At 36.6% G+C, this 17,581-nt stretch overlaps 1 protein-coding gene across 1 annotated transcript in view; it reads right to left on the bottom strand.

The window, feature by feature from the left end:
* The window catches only part of LOC129417476 (inositol-tetrakisphosphate 1-kinase), a 67,786-nt gene that overhangs the window by 6,426 nt on the left and 43,779 nt on the right, over nt 1-17,581 (bottom strand). Inside the window, exons 5-7 of the mRNA XM_055172176.2 lie at nt 16,274-16,391; nt 5,574-5,672; nt 2,688-2,728 (exon numbers count right to left, since the gene is read on the bottom strand). Of these exons, the coding sequence (XP_055028151.1) occupies nt 2,688-2,728; nt 5,574-5,672; nt 16,274-16,391 (258 nt within the window). The remainder of the gene's footprint in view (nt 1-2,687; nt 2,729-5,573; nt 5,673-16,273; nt 16,392-17,581) is intronic.

Raw genomic sequence — 17,581 nt, 5'->3', positions numbered from 1 at the left:
TTTGTGTTATTTTTACTACCAAAGGATGAAGATGTGAAGAATTTGTGGTAAAATGACTTTTTAAAGAAGGGATTTAATAAACGTTTGGCAATGAAAGATGGTTCAGTACCTAACTTTCTATTAATGTCTTAATAGAAAGTTGAACTAGCAAGCAGCTAAGGCATGTTGCAGTTAAACTACTGTTTAGCTGTGGCCCGGTTAGCTTACATACTTGTTTAAATGAGTGTAAAAATGTTTGTGTCTGTTGTCATTTTTATAACTTTTTGACTGATGATGAATGATGTGTATTAGTGTTGGTGTTTAAACTCTTAATATGCTGTCAGTGAGTCACGTTTGCAAGCGGGTAACGCATGTTGCACTACTGTTTACATTTTTGCGATGGCCGGTGTCATGAGCAATTGAGTCTCCCCTGGCAATTCTGCCCCCCTAGGACCCCGATTGGTACCTAGCACTAATGCCTGGTCAAAAATTTGTCATTGTGATATCTTGCCTGCGTTAGCGGTCTAGCAAGCTAATTACGTTGTACAAAATAGAAGCATACTAATTTTTAAAATAAAAGTTAACAAAAAATAATATAATAAACTAATATTCATGTTGCAGACACGTCAGTACTTTTGTGTCATCATCAGCTTTACAAAAACAATACTTTTATTTTTGTAAATTATTGACATTTGTTGTAAAGTATGTAATATTCCTGCAGTATTCTTGCGGGATTGTGTGGTATTACTTTTTTTAAATTTCCACATGATTCTGTTATGTAATATTCTTGCAGTATTTCCTGTAATATTATTATGGTATTACTTTCATTTTTCTATAGTATTTACCACAGGATTTTGTTGTAAAGTGTGTAATATTCCACCTATAGCCTCATTTATATACTACTTTATGAAACATATAATTTAAAGGTGCAGTGTGTAAATTTTAGAGGCATCTAGTGGTGAGGTTGCAAATTGCAACCAACGGCTTAGTCCACTGCTGACCCCTCGCTTTTGAAACACATAGAGAAGATACGGTAGCCGACACCGGACAAACATATCATCGTCGGAGACAACTTAGTAAAAAATGTGTCCGTTAAGGGCTTCTGTAGAAACATGGTGGCACAAAATGGCGACTTCCGTGTAAGGGGACCCTCTGTGTATGTAGATAAAAAGTTCTCGTTCTAAGGTAATAAACACATAACGGTTCATTATGAAAGGTCTTTATACACGCCTGATAATATAGTTGTGTATATCATTTTGCATTTCTGTCAAGAGATCTTTCTAAAAATTACACACTGCACCTTTAAAAGACATCAATTGTAATTTTAACAAACTACATAAATCATAACGTGATTTTGTAGGAATTGTAATAAGGCGCTAAGAAAACTACACATGAGGAGTTTTTTCAGCCAATGAAATCACGCGGGGGTCCTACGGGGGCAGAATTGCCAGGGGGGACCGAATTGCAGGGTTAGCTTACATACTTGCTTAAATGAGTGCAAAATGTTAGTTTCTGTCGTCTTTTTTATTGCTTGGATTAATGATGAATAATGTGTATTGATGTCGCTAATGTCTTCTCAGTAAGTCTGTTAGCACTAGGTCAATACATGTTGCACTTTAGTTGGACTGTGAGAAGATTGTGTCAGTTGACCAATCAGAGCAGAGTAGGCTACCGAAAGGTGGGGTTTAGGCAGATTGAGTTTTTGAACGGCTTTACACAAATTGTTTGGGGATCTCTGAGAAATGACAGTGTTTTTTGACCTTGCATGCATTTAAACCTGTTGTTAGGGACTCCTTAATAATATTAGGAAGCTTAGAAATTGCACCTGACTGGCACTTTAAATCCTAAAATGTAAAAAAAATTATATAAAAAGCTTTCTTTTGACGTAGGCTTTGTTAGTATAGGACAAATCTGTAATCTGAGGGTGCAAAAAAATCAAAACATTGAGAAAATCACCTTTAAAATAGTGCAAATGAAGTCCGTAGCAACTTCATCCACTCACAAAAATAAGCATTTTATATATTTATGGTAGGAAATTTACAAAATATCTTCATGGAACCTGATATTTACTAAATATCCTAATGATTTTTGGCATGAATTGTGACCCATACTATATATTTTGGTTTTTGCTACAAATATACCCAGGATGGTTTTGTGATCCAGGGTCACAAATATGTTACCAATAAGAGAAAATTCACAGATAAAGACAAAAAAAAACAGGTAAAAATAACAATAACCATGTAAAATGCTATTGAATCACTGATATATTAATTTAAAATGTCAGGGGGTACTTCAAGTAAATATTTTAGGTTAAGGGGGTTCGGCTGACAAAAAAATCCCTGATCTATATTATAATGATAACCCCAAATAAGATCAATTAATTCATCTGATTCACCCACTGTACAGACAAGCTCCCAAACCCAACACCAGGTGGCACTATAACAAGGTCATTTATTTTTGAATGAAAAACTTGAAAAACTTGCCTTGATGATACCAATGTTCACACAGTTCTCCATGTCCTATTTCACATAACATTTTGAATTTTCTGGAAAACTTACGTTTTCACACTCCTACTTTTTTACACAACTGTAGTTTGCTAGTCTGCACACATCCTCTGAAAACCCTCCAGATAAGAAATTATAAAACTATGCATATGTGTGTGTTTTATTACTTCATGTCCTCTGTAGTCACAGAAAGATGAGCCTTACCTCATGGGAGTTCGTTCCGTGAGCAACACGTGTTTTGCAAACTGAAAGAAAAAAAACACAGAAAAGAGGTAGTGAATATGTCCATTTAATAACATGACACTTGAATAAGTCATTATACTATGGCAGTGATGAATGCTTAATGCTGACTGTTTGACAGACAGGGGTTCACTCATAATGCATGGTTATGAAGTAGTTCCAGGTTTATAGCAAAAAAAGCACAAAAAGACCAAAACCTTTGTATTTTTTTACAGCAAACACACTAGGGCTAGAATGTATATCGAGTTTGTAAAAATATATCAATATATTTATTGATATACACTCCTTTTTTTTTAAATAGAGCTCCCCTAGAGGTAAACATTTGATTTTTACCGTTTTGGAATCCATTCAGCTGATCTCCGGGTCTGGTGGTACCACTTTTAGCATAGTTTAGCATAATCCATTGAATCTGATTAGACCATTAGCATCATGCTCAAAAAATAACTATACTCTCATTCTGACGTAATAATCAAGGACTTTGCTGCCGTAACATGGCTGCAAGAGGCGCAATGAGATTACGCAGTGCTTGAAAATAATCCCCTTGGTAATTTTCAATAGCAGATGACTATTTTCGGGCAGTGCGTTATATCATTGCGCCTCCTGCAGCCATGTTACGGCAGCAAAGTCCTTGATTATTACGCCAGAATAAGAGTACTCATAGCCATATCGGCCTAGAAAATCGCAACTTTTAATTTTCCGTCTGTCTTAGTACACGATGTAACTACAGATGAGTCAAGTTTTAAATAGGAAAAATATCAAAACTCTTTGGTTATTTTTAAGCGCAATGCTAATGGTCTAATCAGATTCAATAGATTATGCTAAGCTATGCTAAAAGTGGTAACGCCATACACGAAGATCGGCTGAATGGATTCCAAAACAGTAAAAATAAAGTGTCCCTTTAAAGATCTAGCATGAGGCAATACAGTATTTGGTTGTTATGAGCACATCTGTAAAACACCAGAGGACAAAAGAAGCACACATTAGGTGGCACAGTGGTCCATGGGACTGCAACATACGGGTTGATTTAAGGTCCAAGTTTAAATGTGATCCACTGTCGTTTTGCATGTCATCGTTTATCTAATTCATTTTTCATGCACTTAGAGGATAAGTGCACAAAGTCGATGTGGCATTTAGCGGATTCTGATAACAAAGCAGTATTTCTGAAAGGCGAGCATTAAAACTGTTAAGTTTTGAGGTCCATTAAAGTCCATTAAAATGAGAAAAATCCTGGAATGTTTTCCTCAAAAAACATAATTTCTTCTCAACTGAACAAAGAAAGACATCAACATTTTGGATGACATGGTGGTGATTAAATTATCTGGATTTTTTTTAAGAAAATTGACTAATCCTTTAATTAACATATAAGCATGCCAAGAGCATTCGGTCAATATTATCATCTAATTTTTGACGGAGGTGGCCTTAAGCGGTTTTTGCATCTGAGCTCTTCATTTCCGTTTTGTTGTCTGAAGATGTCAGGCTTTACACAAGCAAACACAGGGGCCAAACAGATGAGGAACAATAAAAGAGTGCGCAAATTATTCTGACTAAAGTAGTTGTTGGATATTATACAAGCCATGTGTAGAATTTTTTAACCTGTAAGTATAATTTTATGATAGCAGTATCTGTAAAGTGACTGTTATAATGGGGCAATCAGATATAATGACTATGCTCAAATGAGTGAATGTGTGCTCCTCTTAGTGTGTGCATTTTCATTTTTTATTTCAGGATTTGAACTTCTGCTTAAAAAAGCTATTTTGGTTTTAGATAAAGTGTATATAAATACAGTGGGTGAAATAAGTATTGAACACTTCAGCATTTTTCTCAGTAAATATATTTCCAAAGGTGCTATTGACATGATATTTTCACCAGATGTGGGTAACCACCCAAGTAATCCATACATACAAAATTGCTTTTTAATTACTGATCGTTTCAGCTTTTTGCATCTCCCTTTCTTCCGTGTTCAATACTTTTTTCCCTGTGTAATTTCACATTATTACGCATCATTTAATTTCTGAAATTACTTGTTTTGGTTTCTTTGTATGTGTGGATTACTTGGGTTGTTACCAACATCTGGTGAAAATTTCATGTCAATAGCACCTTTGGAAATGTACTTACTGAGAAAAATAGTGACGTGTTCTATACTTATTTCACCCGCTGTATATAGTCAAAATATGTAAGGAATAATTGACGACGGGCCATTGAATTATAAGAAAATAATTTACTTGAAGTGCCGTTACACCGCAGGTGTGCATTATTTTCAAATAATTCAAAGGACCGGAGTCAATTATTCCTCTTATACCACGGTTACCACAGACATTGCTCTGGTGCCTATTTTTAAGACATTTGAAAAGATAGGTGTGCGGTTTACAGAAAAATAATCAACACCCATAGAACATTTCTCAGCCAATCAGAATGCAGCATTCAACAGACCCCTGGTATAAAAAAGCGTAATATATCAAACATATTTAGCCATTCAGCCTAAAATTACTGAGATAATTTTTTTGAGAATATCGCCCAGCCCTAAATCACATTGGCATTCTCGAACGCTCATCTATTACTCCAGCAAATAAAATGTCCTTGAAACTCTGACAAAACAGAAATTTGTTTATACTGTGATACTTCAAGTTCTTGAGAATGAATGCACATCCAACGGTCCGTGATCAATTATTCCTTACTTAACATCCTGTTAACAGCATGTTCAAAATTAAATGCACAATATTTATTTTATAGTCTGATGAGCATGTCAATGTAGTGTTTTACTACACAGTTTGCTGTTGTGGTTACAGATAACAGAAAACTGACTGAGTGACACATCACTTCCTGTTTCAGAGAGGAAGAGGCGGGACTTACTGAAGGGAAATGTAAGACCGTGCTGCTCGATCTGCTCCAGTGTGTCTGGCCCACACTCACTGTTCAGCACCATAAACGGAGGAGAACATATCCTGTCATCTGCAGAGAAATAAAGAGAGATAAAGATAAGTCCGGCTGAACTGCACAGATACTAATAAAGGAAGGAATTTCCATGCTGGTCCGGGCTGGTTTATGGCAGCTGGTGATGTTCTCCAGGAAAACGTCACTAGAGAGTGTTGGGCTTTCGAAAGCCAATTCATATTACCATTTAATATCAAACTGACCCAGTTTTATCCACATTCTTAGAATGCAGCCTTGAAACAGGTCAACTTACATTGCTTTGTCTTGATTTAAATAATGGACAGTGTATTGACAGCATGTTGATATCGCAAAAATAAGTCCTGACAGTGTGATCAGGGTTTTGTATCACACTGAAGGGGCTTATTTTGTGATAACAACTGTCTGTCTGTACATTATCCCATTTAGTACATGGCTATTTACCTTATAAGTAAGGTGAGGAACATCAAATATTGATTCGATTTTTTTAAGACTTTCCGCGTTTGAGTGTATATATTTACTTTCGGTTTTAAGATAAGACAAGATATCAAATGTCACAAACACACTATGTGGGTTAATCATTTATAAATATAATGTCATATATGTTATTAAAAGACGTATGATATTAAACTGTACCTGTCAAAATGATTTGCAGCATCTGGGTTACCGTGTGTTATTAGTTTTGAGCGGTTGTTATCTGGAAATAACAAACCTTTGATTTTAATAATTGATTTCAATGTATATGTATATACCATACCAAGCTTATATATCACAGAATGTTCTTCACATTATCTAGGATGATTTTATATAGAAAACAGTAAATCACAAAAAATTACTTTAGACTTTACTTTTCACATTTATAGTTATATATTTGAGAATTCTAGGTACTTTTGGCTACTGCTCAAATCTAACAGCATGGCACATTTTATCAAATACAATAAAAAACCTTGCTTTGTCCGCAAAAAATGATCGCGGCTGGTGTGAATCGCTCAATAGGGACCTTTTGTTTTGATTCAAGAGATTCACTGCACCGAACATTTGTTGCGATTATTTATGTTTGGTGTGAAAGGGCCTTTAGTAGGCAGCTGCCTATGAAGGCAACCTATTCGTTTTTGACAGTGCTTGTCTCTGGGTAACCAGCTACTCTGGGTCATTTAAGCTGTGAAGCAAACACTATTTAATGATACTGTAATGTATCTAAAATGTACTGTAAAACTAAGCAAGTGCAGTTTGCCGGCATATTAAACGTTCAGTTTATCATATCTGGTTTAGTCCCAATGATTATACGCACTGAAAAGGATGATGATATTTGTTTAGAATAGATGATAGCCGCAGTGAACCTCGTGAAAAAACTCTGAGCTCTCACTGTCAAAAGGTCTTCTGTCATCAGTTCCCCTCTGCTTGCCTTTACTTCCCTATTTACTTTTCTGACTGGAGAACAATGGACACAAGGCCTGACTCACTCTGCATAATGTAGGAGCCATTCAATAGAAGTCCTGCAATTTGACCTCCGGGTTCAAGGCTTTGTTTGAAAATACTGTACTTTCATGTCCAGGGTACGATGAGAGTTGAAAAAAGTGTCAATAGCTGTTAACAGGGTTCTAAATTAACTTTTTTGATCTCCAGCTTTCTAAAGTTACCAGCCAATCAGCATTTCCACTAGCCAAATTTTTTCCAGTGAAAATAAGAGAAATTATGAGTGCCACTGAATGCATTTGATAATTTTATTAACATTGTTGGCATGAAAACACACATAAATGTAAGGCTTCTCCCAACAAGGCTCTCTTTCAATACGTCCTGTCTTGGCAGTTTTAATTAACGTTAGGTTCTATGATGACTTCGGGCACTCTAATGGTCCTTTACTGCCTCTGCCTCAACTTAAAATTATTAGTTCCCACCACGAAGTTGTTCGTTTCATTTTTTCTTTCGCGTACATGTGACAATCCTGACAAAACATGACGAGATTTTGGTGATCAAACACAAACAGTATTTCCTCTAATGTTTGAGACCTGACTGAGGATGTAATTTGTCTTACCTCCCTTAAACTCATCGTCTCCTTTCTGCTTCCCTTTTAATGCTTTGCACAAAACATTTCAGATGTCCATATACAGAAGCTAATAATGATCGAGTCAAACTAAGATTTTCATTATTATTTAGAAACTTACTTTAGTTTCGTCATGTTTTCATAAGCTGCTTAGTCAATAGCGTGGCGTCAACTTTTGAATGCGGTTTTGCGTGCATGAACGCAAAGATGCGCGCGGACATGGATTTGTGCTTGTATGCGTCAGTGCGACTGCTGCGTCGCTTTTACAAGCGTAAGTTGGATAACTACATTCAATATAGATTTGTTTTGCCGCTATTAATACACTAGTTAACTGCTAAAATTTTACCTTGAGAATGACGCTGGGGCACGTTCCGCATTCCTTGTGTTTTGTTGGAAGCGCTCCACTCATTTCCATGGTTTCTCGCGCTGGTTTCACTCAAACTGCGCGCAGCCAGTGGGTGTATGAAACATCTTCATGTAGCATTACGGCACAGTGTGCATGGGAAATGTAGGAAGTACTGCCAGAGGGATAAATGTCCGAGAACAGAGCAATATGTATCATTCATGCAATGCCTCATGCATCACCGGTCAAACTGGCGGGTAAGTTTTAATTAACACCCGCCAAAATGAATTTTAATCCGCATTTGGCGGGTTGGCGGGTGTTAATTTAGAACCCTGGCTGTTAATAAGTATGTATGTATGTATACGAAAACTAACAGGAGGTACATTATTTTTGTATCTCAACTGGTAGAGCACTGCCAGTCCTTCCAGAAAAACAAATTTTTATTGTTATTGTTGTGGGCAAAATCCTTGATCTTGCGGCACGTTTTCTTAAAAAATGTGATGGAATATGCCGGATATTTATGCAATTTTATGCAATGGAATTGCGGGAACTTGCCGCATTTGCAGCTTTTCATTGTTGTTCACGTTGCGTAATTACTTCACTTCCTAACATTCCCATGACAACGGGAATTAACTTAATTTGAAGTTAAAGTGAGGGCAAAATTTTAAATAGTAAGTTTATATTGTACAATCGTTTTGATTTTATTCGAAATGTAATGCAGCAAAAATGTTTTACAATGTAAATGTAAAATATTGGACAAAAAACTACCAAAACAGTAATACAACCCAAGCAGACTCTTCACTTTTACCATACGCAACCACTTTTAACTCTTTCGAAAGAGTTAAAAGTGGTTGCGAACATTTGACGAGATATCTCGTCAATTAAGAGAAAACGCTTCCCTGCCAGTGCTATTATCCACCAGGTGGCGCTTCTGCAACTTATACAACCCGGAAGTAGCGCCTCATGTGAAAGAGAAAGAACTCTGTGTATGTTTTAAAGATCGCTCTGCATCTGATCTCTATCAAAAGTCCTTCACAAAAATTTAATTATCTCAGCTTTTTGCTCAAAATTGGGTGTTTTTGAAGAAACTTACCCATATTTGAGAGGTGATAAAAAGAGAACTAATGAAGGTAGGATGAAATGGTTTTTTTTAAGCAGAGGGTCTGTTCTTTAATTTGATATATTGTTTGTTTATATATTTAAAGGAGAACATTTTCTGGAAGGAATTAAACCTTTGTGAAAATCATGAAAAATGCTGGCGCTGGCTGGCAACTTTTTTTAAAAAACGCTTGGGGGTGAAAGAGTTAAAGGGACATTTCACTTTTTTTGAAAATATGCTCATTTTCCAACTTCCCTAGAGTTTTTACAGTTTTGGAATCCATTCAGCTGATCTCCAGGTTTGGCGGTACCACTTTTAGCATAGCTTAGCATAATCCGTTAAATCTGATTAGACCATTAGCATCGTGCTAAAAATGACCAAAGAGTTTTGATATTTTTCCTATTTTAAACTTGACTCTTCTGTAGTTACATTGTGTACCAAAACCGCAATGATATTATGCAGTGCCTGAAAATAGTCCCCTGCTATTGAAAGTTACCAAGGGGACTATTTTCGGGTGCTGCGTAATATCATTGTGCCTGCTGCAGCCATGGTACGGCAGCAAAGTCCTTGATTATTACGCCAGAATGAGAGTATAGTTCCTAGCCATATCGGGCCAGAAAATCGCAACTTTTAATTTTCTTACTACACGATGTAACTACAGAAGAGTCAAGTTTTAAATAGGAAAAATATCTAAACTCTTATTTTTAGCGCGATGCTAACGGTCCAATCAGATTCAACGGACCATGCCAAGCCACGCCAAAAGTGGTAGCGCCAGACATGGAGATCAGCTGAATAGATTCAAAAAAGCTAAAAATCAAAGGTTTAACCCTAGGCGAGCTGGAAAATGAGCATTTTTTTTTAAAGTGGAGTGTTCACCCAAAAATAAAAATTCTGTCATCATTTATTATATTATACATTTCTTTGTTCTGCTGAACGAAAATGATTATTTTTGAGAAATGTTTGTAACTAAAGTTTTGGAGCACTACTGTATTTTTTCCTACTATGGAAGTCAATGGTTCTGCAGCGTGTAACATGCTTTCAGACAGACACCAGGTTCAGAGCTGTTATCTGGGGAGATAAGGCTTCTTTTGGAGGTTTTGATGGCGCAGCACAGGAAATGAGTTGAAGAGTGAACCCACAACAGCCTGATGACGCGGCTCTACACACAAGCAACTTACCGAGGACTGTGATTACATCTGAGCACTAACAAAAGTGCTGATGAGCTGCTGAACATGGCTCAAAAAGCTCATATTTACTATACAATTATCTGGTTATCACGATAAGCTACCTTTCCTACTTTCAATCATAGCTTTGTGTACTAGGTTTACTCTTGGCAAAATGTTGAACGCTTCCTCAACTGGGCAAAGGGGGCCTTGCTTAATGGTACCTCAATCACCGGCTGTGAGAATTATACCAGCGACCTTTGGGTTGCAAGCCCAACTCTTTAACCATCAGGCCACAACTGTATTATAGCACCTTAAAAGTAGTCACATCATTGAAGTAGCCTACAAAAACATAGATGCTTTTAAAGGGATGCTTCATCAAATAATGAAAAATCTGTCATCATTACACACTTTCATGTGAAGCACCATTCATTTTTATACAATAATTTTTTCTTTCGATGAAAGTTAGTGGTGCTTCTGATCAAATGGTTACAAACACTCAGAACAAAGACATTTTAACAAGTGAGTAAATGATAACAGAATTTACATTTTTGGATAAACTTCCACTTTAAGATAGTACTAAGTCTAAATAGATTTCCATCTATTCTGGGCTTTTTAGTTAATGAGAAACATTTTAGTTTTAGTGTTTTAGTTTAATTTTTGAACACTGGTGTATATTAATATTCACTTAAAGCAAAGGGGACTCATTTAAAAAGAGAACTATAAGAACTGTTACTGATCGTGTGACAAAAGTTCCACATGCAGCTTCTCGTTAGCCAATAAAAGCACACACTGGCCATTTACTTCCTGTTTTGTCTGCCTTGTTTTTGAGTTGCCAAATGATAATATCAGTATTGAAATATCCTGTTGAAACTGCATGTGTGTTGCTGGTTTCTTATCAGAACTTGTCCATTCATCCACCTGCTAGCTATTTGTTCTCCTATTCCAAGGAAAAGGTAGATAAGACATTTTATAAAAGCCAGTTGAAAAAGACACAGAGACCTACAGATGTTTAGTAGTGTGAGCAAGCTACAACTATTCATAAATAAAATATAAGCAGCCAAGTTTATAATACAGTTTTGATGTTAAGCTTTCACTTGTCGCCTGTTACAATAGAACGCTATGGGGAAAGTTTCAGCACCAGAATGAATGCCAAAATATTTGCACACTTAAGAGATCAAATAATAGATTTTTAACCGAGTATGTCTATTGTGATAAACAGTTTAAACTGTAAACGCTTAAACAAAATTATAAGGACACGTATTCTCTTTTTTTTACAAGCTGGGAAACAAGTGAAATATTTTCCGGTTGTTCTAAAGCAGAACATCAGATGGAAAGTTATAGTGCACAACCTGTACAATGACATAAAGCAGTTACAGGGTTTGTGTATCTGATGGCTGTTAATACATGACTTATTATTGGAACTTGAGACTCCATCTCAATCGTTCGAGGGCGATACTGTAAATAAAAGAAAGAGTAATGGGAAATCCTCATGAGCAATTACGAATGCTTCCCGATGTTCCTGTTCCTATCTAAGCGAGAGTTCAGTATTAATCTTTACCTCTGTATAAACATTCCTGGCTCTCCGCAGACCTGCCGGAGCCAGCCGAGACGTTTATGGGATGTTTGTGGAATGTTTTGAACACGTTTATAAAGCATCGCTATGGAGCTTCTACTAAACAGCACCAACGTAACTTGTTGTGGGTTTGTTAAGGCCTACCTTAACTCTCAACTTTGCAGCCTTTGGTGAACAATTTAGACAGTGAGAAATTTGGTTAAACTGAGTCTCTTAAATGACCAAATGTTCCCTTCAGATGCACACCAGTTTAGTTTTTTGTAAAAACTTCTTAAATGTCCTAAAATAACCTAAGCCTAGTCCTGGATTATTCTAAACCCTGTCCCGTAATGTTTAAATACTTTATCCTTGTATTATATTTGTATGCCATTAACTGTATTTTCAAAATAATATTTCCAAATAAATGTAAATTTTCAAATCTTCCTTTCTATTGAGTTTGTTAAAATAACTCCATGAAAAAGATTTTCTGGAAAAACAAAAGAATCCTTATAATAAGCAACGGATTAAATAAAGGTGTGAATCGTTCCCTTATAAAGCCTGAAACACTCTTGTCTTCTGCATGGAGTCCTGTACGTGAATAACATAAACAACGAGTGGAGGAAAAGTATTTCACAAGTGTAAATTCTGGTTCTGCTTTGTCTCCGCAAGCAGGAGGACAGTGTTTAGGTGAAGTCCTTCAGGATGTGCATGAGTCATGTGGACGACAGCGAAGCCAGGAAAAGTGGCCCTAATCACATTGCTAGCAGTCTCATTAGGAAACGGCCTCTTATTTCTGACAGAAAAATGAATGTGAAGTGAGGACGAAAAGCGGTCATTATGACACCAGTGAGGGGGCGACTTCCTGTGTGGAAAGCCATTAAACAGATACAGACAAGCATACGCGGATCGCACATTACTCACTATTTCAGTTAGGATGCTGTCTTAGGGGATGTTTATACCTGGTATTAAAGGTACCATAAAATTGAAACATTTTGTGATCCAATCGACCAAAACTCATCTTAATACCAGGTGTAAACAGCCTCTTAAAAACAACTCGGTGGGTTTGAAAAAGAGCCCAAAAGAGTTAAACCAGTAATCTAGAGCGGCTGCCATGCTTGTTGCTATGGTAACCACTGTCAGGCATGCTCACTGTTGTTGAAGAGAGGGATGTGAGTCTGTGTCCGTCCGTGAATGTGAAAGGGCGAGAGAGGGTGACAGATGGCCAGCAGTAAGGACTAACATGGGTCAAAAATGAATGCTTATTGTTTGAATTTATATTGCAGCCTGTTTAATGTTGCTATGTAACTGAACGCATTAAATGTGTCTTTCATGTTTCCTTGAGATAAGCGGTGGGAGGCTCTGAAATGAGGGCGAGAGGAGAGACACAGACTGGGGGTTTACAGATGACTGTGTTACATAACCATCTGTCATGTCTGGTTCAATAGAGTCCGGACACACACAAAAACAAATATAGACACTGACAAACGTGCCTGCAGAGTACACTAAGGCAAAATGCCCAAAGCTCCCAAATGTGTGCAGTATTGTGTGTGTATGGTGGGGTGTTTAAGGTAACTGATGGTCATTAGCAAAAATGTCAATTCTAAGGACCCCAGAAAAATATAAATTAATTCATGCCAGTGTTAAAATTTACAGACTTTCTCTACTGCACGGTAAAAACTTCCTTGTACTTAAATTTGAAAGTTTAATTAAACAAGTTGGATTTACAATTCATTTAAACGTTTTAGTAAGGAGTTGTTATGAATTATAAAAGTTATTTTAACTTTTTTTATAATTTCTAGCAACAGCTAACTGGTCAAAAAATTTGAAATTAATTGCAATTTTAAGTAGATTTTTTTTACTTTTTTTACTTAAAAACTTAAGTTTTTAAGGATATTTTACAGTTTTACAGTGTGAGAAAATGGATTAAAAAAACAACAATGGACGTGTTTCTAGGGAAATGCAAAAAGTGATGCACCGGTCTGGGAAATGTTTCGGTTCACTTACCATTTGTCCATGGAGTTTACATATAAATTAAATTTCATCCCCTGAAACAAGTTCATTGTCGTGGGTTTCAAAACATTTTTGTATTTGAAGAGTTAATTAGCAATTAGTTACCACCAAAATCAGTATTGTATCAGGTCAGTTTTAAAAAGTAAATTCTTGTTGGAGCCGATGGTGAAGTGGGGAGCTCTCTGCCCTTTCGGTGAGCCGAGTTCGATTCCCGGCTTGTGGTCATTTGCCGATCACATACCCCTCTCTCATCCCTGTACTTTCCTGTCCTCTCCTAAAACTCACTGTTCACTCTTTCCCCGCCATTGACGAGATATCTCATCAATCAAGAGAAAACGCTTCCCCGCCAATGACGAGTATTTCCGTCTTTCTGCAATACCGCTATTATCCACAACTTTTTAAACCCGGAAGCAGAAAGCTGCTGCATGTCCGTGTCTGTTTTAAAGATCGCTCTGAATGGGATCTCTATGAAAAGTCTGTCACAAAAATTGAATTATCGCTGCTTTTTGCTCAAAATGTGGTGTTTTTGCAGAAACCTACTCATATTCAAAAGCTGATTATAAAAGAACTGCTGAAGGTAGGATGAAACAGTTTTTTTTTTGAAAGCAGAGGGTCTGTTCTTTCATTTGGTATATTGTATGTTTATATATTTGAAGAAGAACATTTTCTGGAAGGCATTAAACTTTGGTGAAAATCATGAAAAACGCTGGCGCTGGGTGGCAACTTTTTTATAAAATGCTGGCGGTGAAAGAGCTAAATGAAAGCAAAAACTGGCCAAAAAATATCAAAAAAAGTAAATTCTTCAATTTACGCAAAATCCAATATACGCCTGTTATTCTGTCATCTAATATAAATTGCTAAACCAATCACATCGCACCATTCCATGCATTGTAAACAATAATGGCGGCGCTTTAAATACACACGAAATTCTAGTTTTTTCTCATCTACTTTGTACTTCGTGATCAACAAAAAACGAAAACAAAATAGTTTGGATGGCATTGATAAACCTGCGGTGGTTTTCAGTGGCGGGGAAGAAACGTAAGCCATTAAAATAGAATAATTACACGAGAGGCACTCGGGCGTTCTCACATGGCATCATGCTTCTGTCATGCTAACACATTCACCCCTTATCCAAAACTTTCCATTATTTTACTCAAAGTCAATGAAAATCGAGCAGGACCAAAACATTTTACAGCTGATCGCTGTCAAAAAAGTTCAGCGACGACATCCCAAAGATGACAGCAGCAATGACAGTGTTCTTAATATGACAAAATATTTGTTTTGATTAATGCCATTAAATGTTTATTTTTTTAATCCGTGTATACCACTACTCAACTAAATGAATATAACATGGCAAAGATGAATGCACATTTATATACTGATTCAATAGATTTATAGCATTCAAAAACTTTTCATGGATTTATTGCATTTTGCGGAAAAAATAATCAGTTTTTATAATAAATCTTTGAAAATCAAATTATGGATTTAAATTTTTTATGTTATTATAACCTAAAGATGCTATGTGAAAGTTTGTAACAGAAAATAGGGGTTTCATCTTGTCACTTTCTTGGTATGGAAAACTAATTTTTACCCCAATTAGTCAAAATGGAATTATTGTGTTTTGAAACTAAACTCTTCATTCGTTTGTGTTGCGGGTATTTGCAGCGCATTTCTGTATTTGTTTGTGTTGCGGATATTTGGGGTGCTTTCTGTATGTTTTTGTTGTAAGAATTTGTAACGCTTTTTTGTATTTGTTTGTGTTGTGAGGATTTGCAACGCGTTTCTGTATTTGTTTGTGTTATGAGAATGTTTAACGTATTTCTGTATTTATTTGTCAAACTGATGAAGATGTTTTCTTGATTTGCCGGGGGGTTTTCTATTTGCATGTGCAGTGACCCTCTGTCGGCCACCATACAGTTGCCCTGGCCCAACATACGTATGGCGGCCATGTAGCACATCCACTTTGCGCCTATACTGTACTTTACTCAACATGGGAAACCGGAAGAGCTAGTGACTAACGTGTCACACAAATCTGCTCACCATAGACCATGGGTCTTCAACTGGGAGTCCAAACTGCAGGAGGTCCGTCAAATGATGTTTAATCACAAGTTATTTTTTGATAAGAATGTAAACCATATGTACAAAACATTACATGCCCCCTATAAGGTGCACACGTGTGTGGGGTAAGGCTTAAATATCTCTGTTTTACACATTTATTATCAGGGGTTCCCTGATCCATGCCTCTCTCGTCATAGGGGTCCCTGTACCATAAAACGTTGAAGACCCCTGCCATAGACAGATTCATGATATCTGTAATGTCTTATGTGCTATATCTTAAAATATTCATGTATCTAAAAGAAAGATGTAACCCAAAAAGTAACTCAAAAGCAAAAACTGAACTCAGGAGCAAGAGTGTTGAGCCCCATTACCTCTCATGCGGTCCTCTATCCGGTGGACCAGCTGGTAAGACTTGCAACGATCCAGCAGAGTTCTGATGGCTGGAAGTGGGTCCAAAATGATGGTCTCTGGGTGAGCGTCAATATAATCCTGCATGACCAACGAACAGGTCAGAACAATGACAAACATGACTAATTGTAATCTTTAACATGCTGTATTGTGGGGCAACACAATTAATAATAAAAAAAGAAACAGAATTACAATTACGGGTGAATTCGTTTTCGACTTTTTACTAACAACATAGCTAGCTCTCATAATTATTTGTCCGAGATGCATATGTCCATCATTTTTCAGACTAATACATCAGTTATTTTAGAAAATGTCTTAGATGTTTCAGTAAATCCTATGGAAAGTTATGGGGTCCACTCCTTTAAGTCCAAAACATTTGCATCCATCCTTTACAAAATAAATCCAAACTGCTCCACGATGATAAAAAAGGCCTTCTGAGGGTAACCCGTACCGTTTCGTTGTGGAAATATCCATATTTAAAATCCATATATAAACAAAATAACTTGCTTCCGGTAACGGCGCTATCTTAGTCGCGTCCGCATTCAAGTGCGTCACTAAAAAAAGTGCGTACACTATGCTGATCCCTCTCCTAAATAAGAGCCCTGCACCGGCCAAAAAACTAGGCCCTGACCCGGCCCTGGCCCGAGACGCTTAGGCCCTAGCCCGGCCCTTGTCCGACAGCTTATCAGAATTCTCAGCCCGAGTCCGAACTTTTTAATTCTCCCCATTAGGAATCTGTGTCCACAGATATAGTCACTGCATCGCGTATGTTTGTGAGTAGATGTCTGTGCTGTCTGCAGTGAGGTTTTTATGAGAGAAGCACAAACTTTTTAATAGCCTATTTAATATGTAAAACTTGAATTTGAAATAAAACTTTCTGTGGAGATGTTAATGAGATCTCTATCGTCTCTCTTGCTACATGACGCGACAATTATTTATTATTTCAAATCCGTTTACAAGATAAATATATATATATATACATTGTGTTGTATATACGCTACATTCATAATGAGAAGCCTTTTCTTTTTACTCTTACACTGTAGACAGTAATATATGTATATTATATAAAACGATGGTTGTGACAGCACATTATCCATTATCTGTTGGTTCATGTTGGTCCAGTTTAATTCAGGGTAATCCTTTAATAAAATGTATAATATAGTTATAAAATATTTTATTGTTTTGTAATATTCACAGCGCACATTCTCTCGGATCATTTTAAAACATTTTAAATCATTCTGCAAAATTTTGCATAGATTGGCCGACAGCAA

Source organism: Misgurnus anguillicaudatus, chromosome 7, assembly GCF_027580225.2.
Source record: "Misgurnus anguillicaudatus chromosome 7, ASM2758022v2, whole genome shotgun sequence".
In the NCBI taxonomy this organism is placed as follows: domain Eukaryota; kingdom Metazoa; phylum Chordata; class Actinopteri; order Cypriniformes; family Cobitidae; genus Misgurnus; species Misgurnus anguillicaudatus.
This window is presented reverse-complemented; position numbering and strand designations above follow the sequence as displayed.